The sequence below is a fragment of the Notechis scutatus genome, chromosome 6 (assembly GCF_049901735.1).
Source record: "Notechis scutatus isolate UNSWTSFEM ecotype Mainland chromosome 6, rNotScu1.2, whole genome shotgun sequence".
Classification (NCBI taxonomy): Eukaryota; Metazoa; Chordata; class Lepidosauria; order Squamata; family Elapidae; genus Notechis; species Notechis scutatus.
Window position 1 is genome coordinate 53,698,638 of NC_142014.1, and position 12,569 is coordinate 53,711,206.

The following is a 12,569-nucleotide window of genomic DNA, read 5'->3' on the forward strand; positions in this document are numbered from 1 at the left end:
TTCCCCAGAGTTAAATTGGATCAGACTCAGTAAATGTATTTACATAATATACTTAACCGCCAGCTAAAGACCTGCCATTTGCACTATGTGCAAAGTTGGTTAGTTTTAAACTTAATTCATTTATTTAGTTTGATTCTTTGCATAAACTCACCTCATTAAGTTGGTTTACTGGTCTCGTGAGAATAAATAAGTTAATTTATTAACACCTATTGTTTGAAAGCAGCTCAGGCTTACCCAGAGCTAAAAATGAAAGCATCTTCGGATGGAGACCTTCCTGCCCCCACCTTCCTGCACATTCCACCCAAGCACTTATTCTGATTAGAAAAAGCAATACATTAAAACAGAGGTCTTCTGGAGGGGTTTTAACTAATTGGAATGAACCGTAAGAATTGTTTATATATTATTCCAGTTTAAATGTTAAATGTTGTTTATGGTTATATTTGTAATAATTATTATCCTATTATTGTAGAACATTTATTTTCTATAAATTGACTCATACAATTGCAGGGGTTTAAAAATCTAGTAAATAAGCACATTTAACTCCCTCTCCATTATATAACACAGAAATAAATATAAGACACATACAGGATCATATTTTGCTAGTTTCAGTAGATATTGTCTAGATCAATGTGTTTTTTTCAAACATGTCTGAAACAACATGGACAACAAAGTAGTTTGACTATGGCAACATAAGTTTGCAAGATAACATTACAAAAGAGAAGCATTACTATTTGCCGGCAAGAATACATTTGAAAACTATAATTCTGTTAAATATCAGGGATGGGACATACTAATTTTATACTGTTTTTAAGACAGTGAACATTTATCTATTCCTTTTCTGAAAACATCTGAATTTGCACTAACTAGAAATTCTGTAAAAAAAACAAATCCAATCATGTACTGCCAACTATTTCATGACAACTGTTAAAAAGGTAATGTTTGTGGATGTATTTACAATTGTGAAATGATTTACAAAAGTGTGGGGGGGTCATTCAGGAGGTGGTTAATAGACTGAGATAAGACCCCACCTCCTTCAATGTGCACTTGGCTCTCTTCCTTATCTTTGTCATTTTTAATAAAACATTATATGACTATTTATTGTCTTAATGTTTCATGCTTCATACTGATGTTTTACTGGTTGTAAGCTGCCTAGAGGCACCTTCTGACAAAATGTGCAGAAGCCTATATTTTAATAAATAAAGTGTTTACTGTAATAAATAAAAATATTACCAAACCTTTTATTGTTTGGCTTAGATGAAATAGTTGAATATTAAAACTGAGTTTCTAATTCATGATTATTACCAGAACTCCAATATCTATCTCCAAACTGGAAAGCTCTTTTAGGATAAGAAAATTAAACTAATGGCCCATCCATATATCCATGCAACATCAAAAAAGACTAAAAAGCATCAAGCAAAGCAGGGTGGAAATTTTCATTTGAGAAAAGTTCTGAAAAGGAAAGTACAACCATAAAGTAAGATTTCATATGTTTTCATAGTCAAAAAGAATAGGTTCTAATACTCTTCTCATATATTATTTGGCTATGTCTGTTAGAATCATAGAGCTGACACTACAAAAAGGTATTTCACAGAGCTTCAAACAGTATTCCCTGATTATGGTCTGGTTCATAAAAGCTTTAGAAAGTCACTTAGACGAGATGGGTGGTGTAGAAATGTGATAAACAAATAGTCTTACACTTGTTTTTTCTTGTGTTGAAGGCTGGGCTATTTTGACACAGGCCAGGTTTTCAATCAGCTTGAACTAAAAGAGTGTGATGTTAAAAATATCACTCTATAGTAGGATGACATTTCCATTTCTTGAACAAACCATCTCAGAGATGAGGAACAAGGAGGAAGACTGAAACTGACTTTTAGCTAAATCTGAGAAGCATAAAACTCAGCTTCATAAAATTTTTGTCATGAAAGCGGGCACATCCATTTCATTACTGTAGAGAAGCAAGATTACAATTATTAAAATGTGAACTTTGATTGGTTATCGTTTGATTTGGAGCAGAAAGGAAATCAAGGGATTCATATTTAAGGGGTATATTTATTAAGGGGTTCATCAAATTTTCAGCCCCAAAAATCAGGAACCAGTTTTATACACTTGTTTTACACGATTCACAACTGAATATTCACCCTATTTCAGGCAATGTCTGAATTACAGGGAGTAGATCCCATGTCAGACACACAAGGCTCTTTTTACACAATGAATTTTCAGTTGCACTGCACTACTGATTACAGAGTTGGAAACAGTCCTTGTTGGGGATCAGTTGCTATGGAGTAAAAGAGTGCAAGTTGGTGCCTTTGCTATGAGGGTTATGAACAGCTGGGTGGGGGTCTCTCTAAGGCTCTAAGTACTAGTTTAAGACGACTTCATGTCCGTCTCTGGGAGGGGGCGCCTCTCTCCAGCGAGGGTTTCTAGCCAGTAGCCCATCTTTTCTCCCTCTTCAAAATTCCCAGGAGGAAGGCGCTGGTTCCCCCACTCGGGAGCTGGAGAGAAGCTCCTCCTCGAGCGGCTGGTGGTCGAGCCGAGCTCGAGGTTGCTGGGCCTAGTCCCGCACGTCCAGTATGTGGAGAGTAAGGGGTGGGGAACGAGAGGCGGTCGCCCGGTACTCACAGCAAATCAGGCCGGTTCCTATGGAGGATGGCGCAAAAGGCCAGGCCATCCCGGAAGGAGCTGCTGAGGTCTCGGATCTCCACACCCGGGTAACCCTCGCATTGGCGGCGGCACCAGGCCTGCAAGGCGCTGCGGGGGCCCGACATCGGAAAGGAAGAAAAGAGGGAGCCCGGCTCAGGGAGCCTCTGCCTGGGAAAGCGGCATGGATGCAGAGGAGAGAGCAGCCCGGACTGGGCGCGCCTCCCGGGCGAGCCAACGGAAGGCGGCGCGGCCGAGCCTTCGAGCTAGTGCGGCTCCCGGCCCGGTGCCTGGGCGGGGAGGCTGAGCTGCGCCGTTCCCCGCTCGGGTTCTCTGGCGGTTCCCCGCTCCCCTCCTACCCCCGGGGGGCGCCTCCTTCCTCTCCCGCCCAGCAGCACCGTCGGACTCTGCTCAGACCTGTCCCTTCTCCGCCCATGATCATCTCCGCGCAGTGCGTTGCTCTTAGTCATCGGTCACACCGGGGACGGCAGAAGTCGGCTGGGTGCGAACGGAGGCCCGGGAAGAGTCACCCTGCGGCCGCCTCGCGATTCTGCGGAGGTTGTTAGTTAGGGGCTGCCCTTTACGGCCACTCAATAGAGTCTCCATGTTCAGAAAGCTTAAGGAAACTATACCACGACCACCTGGACATCCTACTCTGACCTTTGTGGAAACACTGGGCCAAGGGACATTTGGCCTGATCCATTTTTAGGGCTTGAATGGGAATGGGGATCCCGAGCATTCAAGAAAGGAAGATTCACAATTAGATCTGGCAACATCACATCAAACTCTCTCCAGGTTATCCCTCCATTGTGCCTCTGTTGAATGGGAAGCACGAACCTAAAATTATGAAATTCCAGATTTATACATTGGCTCCTCCCTTCATCAAGATGCCTTTCGCTAAATCCTCACACCATCAAATGTCCATACACACAATTAGATTAATCTGAGATAGGTATAAATCCTGAATCCTTTTTTCCCTTGCAGATACAAGACAAAACTATTCAGGGTGTCTGGGTAAAGATCTAATAATTTGAAATATTGTTTGAATTTGAGGTTTTGCTTGAGCCCAAAATTTCTGTTGTTAAGCAAGACAGTTGTTAGGTAAAATTTGCCCCATTTTATGAGGTTTCTTCCACAGTTGTTAAATGAATCACTGCAGGTGTTATGGTAGTAACACAGTTGTTAAGTGAATCTGGCTTCCCCATTGATTTTGCTTCTCAGAATCTCAGGACACTGCAACCAGAGGTGGGATACAAAAGGGTTAACTACCGGTTCGGTATTTACCAGCATCCCTGCCCTCTTTTCTTGTTTTTTTAACTGCAGCTGTGGCTCCTTTGTAGCTGAAGTTGAAAAATCAGGAAATAAAGATCAAGTAAGAGCTCAGGTGGGCGGGTGGGCAAAAACATCAGCAGACATAGAACAGGTTCTATGTCTGCTGGTCTTCAGAGCTACCGGTTCTACAGAGGTGGACAGAACCCCTGAAGAAACCCACCCCTGACTGCAACCATCATAAATACATGCCATTGCCAAGTATCCTAATTTTGATCACTTGACCATGAGGATGCTGCAATGGTAGTAAGTGTGAAAACCGGTCATAAATCAATTTTTTTCAGTGCCATTGTAACTTCAAACAGTCTTTAAATGAATGATTGTAAGTCGAGGACTACCTCTACTGTCAGTAATTATGCTATCCATAGGAAAATATAGGAATTATTGGAAATGTTATCTAAAATTAATAGACAGTATGAATGAGAGTGTGTGTTTCCATGCAGTTCTAAGAGGTTGGATTATCTGTAGTGAAATTAGAAATTCAATGGCTGTGTAGGAAACAGCGGAACACACTCAGTTCTATTCACAATGCAGCGAGTTGTGTTTCCACACCAGCAGTGCCACCAAATAGCTGTGGTGATTTATTTCTGGTATTAATAGTGCTACACACATTTTTATTTGTTTGTTTTAAGAAGTAATGCTTCTTTCCTACTGAAAAGAACATTTATTTCCATACAGCTCCCCTCAGTAGTACAAGCAAAAAGAACTTAGAGTGAATTTATCTTGTTTTTCTTGTTTTGTATCTCTTTAGAATCGGTTGAGGATGTATGGAAAACACCAGGTTTGGAAGGAATTTTACTGCTTGCGCTATACTTCTCCCTTATTTGAAGTGAAACTGAGGGGAGTTTATTGCTGCAGAAAAAGCCAATCAGGAAAATTTGGGAGTTTTCATGCTAGTTCTTAGCATTTCAAGTCAGAAGATGTCAAGGCTAATAATGCTATAAATATGCTACAAATAGCACTCAGACAGCAGGCACATCCATTCTTTCACCGTTTTCATTTTCTAAATCATATTTCAAGTACAGAATTCCCAAGCAGAAATGCCCGGCTTTTGAGGATTTGGGAATGAATAGAGCAGTAAGGAAATTTATGCTACTATTTATAAATTCAAATAGCAGAATTGTTTCCAAAGCTTTCTTTAACCTAGATCTAAGATTCATAATATGTGCATTCCGTAATGTTTTGGATGCAAACCTATCATATAATGTAAGCATATGATGATTACTTGTGTGTGTACTAAGGCATTTAACTATAATTAAAATATAGCTTTTCTCTGACCCACCTTTTATTTAACTATCCATCTCTCTCAGAAGGGGCTTATTTTGGAATGCACAGCTTCGTAAACCCCTTTAATATAAAATAATACACAGCTGCCCCCCAAAATTGCATACCCTTCCAACAGATCCCTATTATTTATTCTATAGGTTGCTCTGCAGGAAGTCTCCCAAGAGAAACTGGCATATTAAATATTATATTTAAACATACATACCAGAGCACATATGGAGTTCAACAATCGCAAATTCCTTAGACAAAGAAATTAAAGAAATTAAATTCCATTGAAGAGAATATCAATAAAATATAATTCAGTAATCACTAATGTAGTGTTCATTCAGGCAGATCCATCAAGTTACTACATTTGAGAGCTGCATTACGCAAAGCACAAAAAACATTCTGCAGAGCTCAGAAGAGAGCTGGTAGGCAAAAAAAAGTGAGATAAGAAAAGAATACATAACTAAACTTTGTTCACATCAATGCCATTCTCTAACTCCCTGCTCTTTTTCTTTCCAAACCATCTTTGCTTTTATCATATCCCTTCAGATTTGTATGAAACTTCTTGTTCTTGAAATATCTCACTGATTTTTTTCAGGATCTCCCCAATATCATAAAACAATTTTCTCATTATTCCCATTCCTCTGTGTGTGTGTGTGTGTGTGTGTTCAAGTATGCAAACATACTTAATGCGCGCCTCCTCTCCCATTTACCCCATACAACAACCCTGTGAGTGAGCTTGAGTTAAGAGACAGTCCCTGCTCAAAGTCACCCAGGTGGATTTCATGCTCCAGGTAGGACTAGAACTCACACTCTGCTTGTTCCTAGTTTTCTGGATTCAGTCTCTGAATATGACTAAACCTCCTCAACAGGTTTCCTTTGTATTGTTCATACATGTTTACATCCAGTCTACGTTAATTTGGTTTTCATCCATTCTTGACTTCCTGTGTCCTGATTTTCTCGGCTATTTAAGAGTAGCTATGTACCGTATTTAACAGTAGCTATGTATTTAAGAGTAGCTATGTACACTCAGGAGGGGCTAACAGGACAGTGAAACCTGCAGGCTTTGTAGGAAAGATTGAGCTCAATGTAGGCTCTGCCCATGTTCTTTTCTTTGCCTTAAAAAGTTCTAAATCAGTTTTGGAATGTTATTGATTGCCTTTGTTTTATATTCAGCAGGAAAAAAAGAGACTGAAAAACACCTTATATATAAAAGAGGGGTGGGGAATCAAAGGTAGAACAGAGGGATGAGAAGCCAACCTCTAGAGATAAACTGGGGGTCAGGAAGAAGGAAAAGCTTGCATTTGAAAATTGTGTGAGCAGGTAGGAAAGTTCTTAAGCATTGCCTTGTTGTATATCCCATGTTTCCTTCAATAATTACTCTAATATAAAATCTTTCCTCTGTATAAGCTTTAAAATGGTACAGTATTGGGATAGCAAGGATGAGAATATCTCAGGGCCTGCTTGAAAAGGAAGTGGGATGAGGGTGCTGGGACTTCACTTTTAATGGAAATACAATGGCAAAGGGCTTATAATGAAGTCCTTTGCCACCATACATCCATTCAAAGTGAAGATACTTTTCTAAAAAGTTAGCAAATAACTACATTATGATTGTGGTAGATCGGATTACACTAATTTTTCTATAAAAGTATAGTAGCAGTTATGTGTGGTTTGGGATATCAAAGAGTACTTGAAACTTTATCAAACTGCATAGACCAGTCGGACAAGGAAGACTGGAATGAGGTGTGGATGGGTGTGTCTTTTGTTACAGCGGTTCTAGCCAAGCAGAGCATCTACTTCACCTTTACGTATGCACACAAAAATGTTTGAGTCTGAACTCTCAATTGCCTTGCAGTGCTATAATTAACCAGCATTTATGAAAACCAGTGTTTTTCATGCTAGCTGGGGAATTCTGGGAGTTGAAGTCCTCTTAAAGTTGCTAAGGTTGAGAAACACTGATTCAAACAATTACAAACATCACATGAGTTTGTAAAGTCATCAGATAGAAAAGCCATCAGATAGAGTAGCACCTAAAGTACAAATAATAGAAATAAAATTCTGAATAATTGGCTTTTAGAAGAACAGAATACAATAACAGAGTTGTAAAGGACCTTGGAGGTCTTCTAGTCCAACCCTCTGCTTAGGCAGGAAACCCTACATCACTTCAGACAAATGGTTAGCTAATCTCTTAAAAACTTCCAGAGTTGGAGCATTTACAACTTCTGGAGGCAAGTTGTTCCACTGATTAATTGTTATAACTGTCAGTAAATTTCTCCTTAGTTCTAAGTTGCTTCTCTCCTTGATTAGTTTCCACCCATTGCTTCTTGTTCTACCTACAGGTGCTTTGGAGAATAGTGTGACTCCTTCTTCTTTGTGGCAGCCTCTGAGATATCGGAACACTGGTATCATGTCACCCCTAATCCTTCTTTTTATAAGACTAGACATATTCAGTTCCAGCAACCATTCTTTATATGTTTCAGCCTCCAGCCCCCTAATCACCTTTGTTGTTCTTCTCTGTACTCTTTCTAGAGTCTCAACATCTTTTACACTGTGGCGACCAAAATTGGATGCAGTATTCCAAGTGTGGCTTTATCAAGGCATTATAAAGTGGTATTAACACTTCACATGATCTTGATTCTATCCCTCTGTTTATGCAGCCTACAAATGTGTTGGCTTTTTTGGCAGCTGCAGCACACTGCTGGCTCATATTTAAGTGATTGTCCACTAGGAGTCCAAGATTCCTCTCACAGTCAGTTGAGCAAGGTACCACGTATACTGTACCTATGCATTTTGTTCTTCTTGCCTAAATGTAGAACCTTACTTTTTTCACCACTGAATTTCATTTTGTTAGATAGCGCTGAATGTTCAAGTCTATCAAGATCCTTCTGTCTCTTTTTTTTAACAAATTTTATTCAGTTTTTCACATTAAAAACAAAAATCTCTTTTTAGTGGACAACATATTTCAACATTTTGCTATTTCCGTATTTTTTATTTCATGCACCTGTTTCTTACTGCTTCTCCTCCCCCTCTTTTCCCCATATCTTTTTTCATTCCAGTTTATATCCTGCTCTTTCTTGATATCTTCCTTTCCCCTTTTCTGCTGGATCTTTCTGCCTTTCCCAACTTCACAGTTATTCCCCTTTTTGATTGCCTTCTTAAATCTCAACTGTTTAGCCTTCCTTCTTTCCCCACTTCTTTGTAGTGTTCTTTGTGTTGTCTATTTAAGATGTCTTCTCTTTGAGTCGACTCCTCCTCCTCTGAAGCTCTTTCTTCTTGTTCTTCAATCGTCATTTCCATTTTTTCTAACACAGAGCAAAGTGATTCGCCTTTCCTGTAGTAATTCTCTCATATTTTTAAGTTTCATTTTTAATTCCAGAAGAGATATCATCATTACACACTCTTGTATTTTATGATCGTTAAAGTCCACAAAAAAACCACTTTTACTTTCCTTCTTTCTTCTTTCAATTTTCTAAAGTTCTCAATTATTCAAGCCCAGGGTCTATACCAAAAACATCAATCAGTCCCATAGTCAGTCTTTCCTTGCTTTTTTCTTTATTCTGGTTCTGCTTTCACTTTCTAAGATTCTTACTTTGTTTCAATATTTCTTTAGTGTTATATCCACACAAGTTCATTCAGAAACAGGATGCTTTCCCTTTTGTTTGAGCTCAAGTTTTTGTCAAAAGGTGGCACTCTCCATTATACAAAGTCTTAATCTTTTTCCCCTATTTTTTTGTTTAGGGTTTTTCGAACCTCAATATTCCAGCACAGTCCAGTCTCCAATTTGTAAACTTTATTATTATTATTATTTGACAATCTAAAGTCCAGCTTTATTTTATGCCTGTTTATTGCCAAAATATTTTAGTCCAATTTAGTTAAATCTTTAGTTCCAGCTTCTTCCTTTCCCAGTTCGAAGCCCCGCTTAGCTGTCAAAAATATTTTCTTATTTTTTTTCCTGTCTCTTTGTAATTTCACCACTTTTCTTAAAAATTCCATGTTACTTTAATCCTGGGGCACTTTTGTTTAGTTGTATTGCCCAATTGTCCCGGTTCAGATGTTATCCACCTCTTTCTTCCCTCCTGCACAAAGCTTAATCCAGCTGAGTCCTCCTCTTTGGGGTGGCCATTTTAAACCACCGCTGCAGTTGTCTTCGGGGGGGAAAAGACCAAGCTCAGGAGGGGAGATGTGGCTCCCCTCAACCTGGCTTGCGGCTTCCCCTTACTCTGCCGCCCCTCCAAGGCAGCTTCAGCCCCTAATCGTAATGATTATGGCTCTCCAACGAAAGAGCACGGACCATATCCGCAGAGAGTCGCGATCTATGGTCCTTCAGTGAGGAGGCTCCGCCTTCTTCCAAGATCCTTCTGTCTCTTAAGCCTATCTTCTGGAGTGTTGGCTATTCCTGCTAGCTTGATGTCGTCTGCAAATTTGATGACTTCCCCATCTATCCCCTCATCCAAACCATTGATGAATATATTAAAGATGCCAAAGAATATTGCACACTGCTTTAGGGTGTTGCTGCAGGTGTTGAGCTATAGCCACAGCAGGAATTGTTGCATAAAATCAGGGCTGAAAGGAACTTTGGAGGTTTAGGCCCAATTCTGGTTAGGCTTGTAATTATCATATATTTTCAGTTTGTGGCTTCCTCAACTCATGAATTTGTTCCCAAATTCCAAATAATCCACAGAACAACCATTCTTCGATTTCTTCATGTTGATATTTCGTAAGAACTGAAAAAGTCCTGAGTGGGACCTTGGAGGGGATTAAGCTGCATTGCTTGAACTCATCCTCCTGTTATACCCTCTAGCTATGAATATTATAAAGCCAGGAAGCTGTTCTTTGGCAGAATATCCACTTGAAACATCATTGTGCCAAAATAATTCCGTTTCTTTCACCTTTGTAATAACTAACCAATGCTTTAATTCATTAGTGAGAAAACAGCTTCCTCCTGATTCACCTCTGTTCATGGGCTTTTCCAGTTCTAATGGCTGCTTCTGCTGCTTAAAAGGTCTAAAGGCCACCTGAGCATGGATTAGGAGTGGTCACACCTCCGTTCTCCCAGGTCTATTATTTTTCCCTGTTAAGAGTAGTTGGGATAAAATCTCTTATGATTAGGCTGTGTCTGAATCACTACTCAATTTTAAATCTTACTGTATGCTAATTCATATAACTTTTAATTTGGGCATTAATATATTTGTGACAATTTCAGCTTTGTTCAGCTATTAAATTCTTTTTTTAAATGTTGTAGTAGGATGTGAACTCTTCTAATGTTGAGCATGGAAAATAGCATACAAAGAAACTAAATGCTGAGATGTTTTCCAGCTGCAGCTGTACTAGGGATGGGCAGGAAACGAACATGATAAATGCCTGGAAGGAAAAAGAAGTTCATCTATTTCAGTTATCATGAAAGTGCACTTTTTTACTGAGGTATTTTTTAAAAGCCTAAGAGGAAAATACTAACAATGGAGAAAAAGTAGCAGCACTGCATCTTCAAAACTATTTGAAGATGCTGGAAATTACACAAAGTAAAAGTTGTTTATCTCTTTAAATCTGTCATAACTTCAAGATTTGTTATTTTTCTGACACACAACATATGCTGCATAATTTTGAGATGAGATGTGCAGAGCATGATAGTACAGAGCACACCATTTCTTTTGGCTTGCATTAATCATGGAAGAACAAAACGGATGATAAACATTTATAGAAAAGGCTTCAAAGATATGTGCATTCGTCTGCTCTCCCCACCTTCCCCTAATTTTTATGCTGTGCTCTGTAATTTAACAAAATTATCACAGTGCACTATATATTTCATAATTGAGATACAACATGAGTCTGAAATTTAGAGATGGAAAATTGGTATACAAGTCAGATGACAACTCATTGTCATTGTCCAGGCTAAAACATTCCAAGTCTGCCTCCATAAAAAATATATTTGACAACTAATTAACTCCAGACTATGACAGATAGAAACATTTCCATTTTAAAAAGCAAACCTCAAATTAATCCTTTGTGATGGCTAATATAATGTGCAAACCTGTTGAAGTGAGCTAAACCAGACTTCAGAATAAGTGAGGCAGAGTTTTGTACAGCCTTTTCACATGCCCTTCTCCACCTGCTTTTCAATCCTTGTTTGGGCTTTTTCAATTGGCTGAATGCCAACTATTTTCAAAGCAAGATTAAAAAGAGTCATACTGGATTAAACCAACAGCCTGTCTCGTCCAGTACACAGGATTAGATTGTGGCCAACCAAATGAATTCAGGAAGTTTGTCAATGCAGACAGGAAGTGATTTCCCACGTCAGTTGCTGTTTTTTTAGCATATGGTATTTAACGTATACTATTACAGTAGTACTAAATGGACAAAAAGCCTAATAAGCAGTAATAACTAACTCACATATTTGTAATGCCATCAAAGTTGGTGTTTCTTATTGCACCTTATCGTAGCAAATATCATTTTAACTATCCATTGTGTAAAATACTTTTAAACTGGTTCTGAATCTCATGACTTAAGAGCCATGGTGGCAAATTAGTTAGAATGCAGTACTGCAGGCTACTTCTGCTGACTGCCAATTGCCAGCAGTTCGGCAGTTCAATTCTCAAAGGCTCAAGGTTGACTCAGCCTTCCATCCTTCCGAGGTCGGTCAAATGAGGACCCAGATTGTTGGGGGCAATATGCTGACTGTAAAACCGCTTAGAGAGGGTTGTAAAGCACTGTGAAGTGTTATATAAGTTTAAGTGCTATTGCTACTTGAAGCTAGCAAAGAAGGTAGAGGGAGCTTTTCAAAGGCATTTTATTCTGCACAATAATATTGGGAAGGGTATAATCATTTTAAGATGAGGCTCAGAGATTCCAAAAGTTGCATGATGCCAAGAGCATTCCAAAGCAAATTAAGGTAAACAATTTCTGTAATAGGTTAGAAATGGCAAGCAAAATGCCAGATTTTTAAAACAGAGGTGACAAAACACGGGCACATCCATCTATTGACTGATTTTGAATCTAGCTATGCACAGGTCAGGATTTTGCATAGTGTCAATTTATAGAAGGTCTTATTGGCTTTGGTTTAACATGTAATATAAATACATTACATTTGTCAGCCATTCCATATGAACCCAGTCATTATAGATTTTTCAACAAATTAAAGTTAAAATAATAGCGGATTAATGAGGAATTTCTCAAAAGATGGCGACCATAATGGCTGCTAATCAGAAAACATCAGAACGCAAACTGATATGGTTACTTCATAATAAGCCACCTACTCTATGGTGTTGCCTTTTTTCTGAGTAGGTCGGCTCACTTCCATATCAGGCTGAAGTTGTCTATCACTTTATGAGTGCTGCTGA

General features: G+C 39.0%; 1 protein-coding gene across 1 annotated transcript in view; it reads right to left on the minus strand.

The window, feature by feature from the left end:
• Positions 1 to 4,290, minus strand: part of MICALL1 (MICAL like 1) — a 39,536-nt gene extending 35,246 nt beyond the window's left edge. The window contains exon 1 of the mRNA XM_026694901.2: positions 2,620 to 4,290. Within this exon, the coding sequence (XP_026550686.1) occupies positions 2,620 to 2,765 (146 nt within the window). The 5' untranslated portion in view covers positions 2,766 to 4,290. The remainder of the gene's footprint in view (positions 1 to 2,619) is intronic.
• Between the last annotated feature and the right edge of the window lie 8,279 nt (positions 4,291 to 12,569).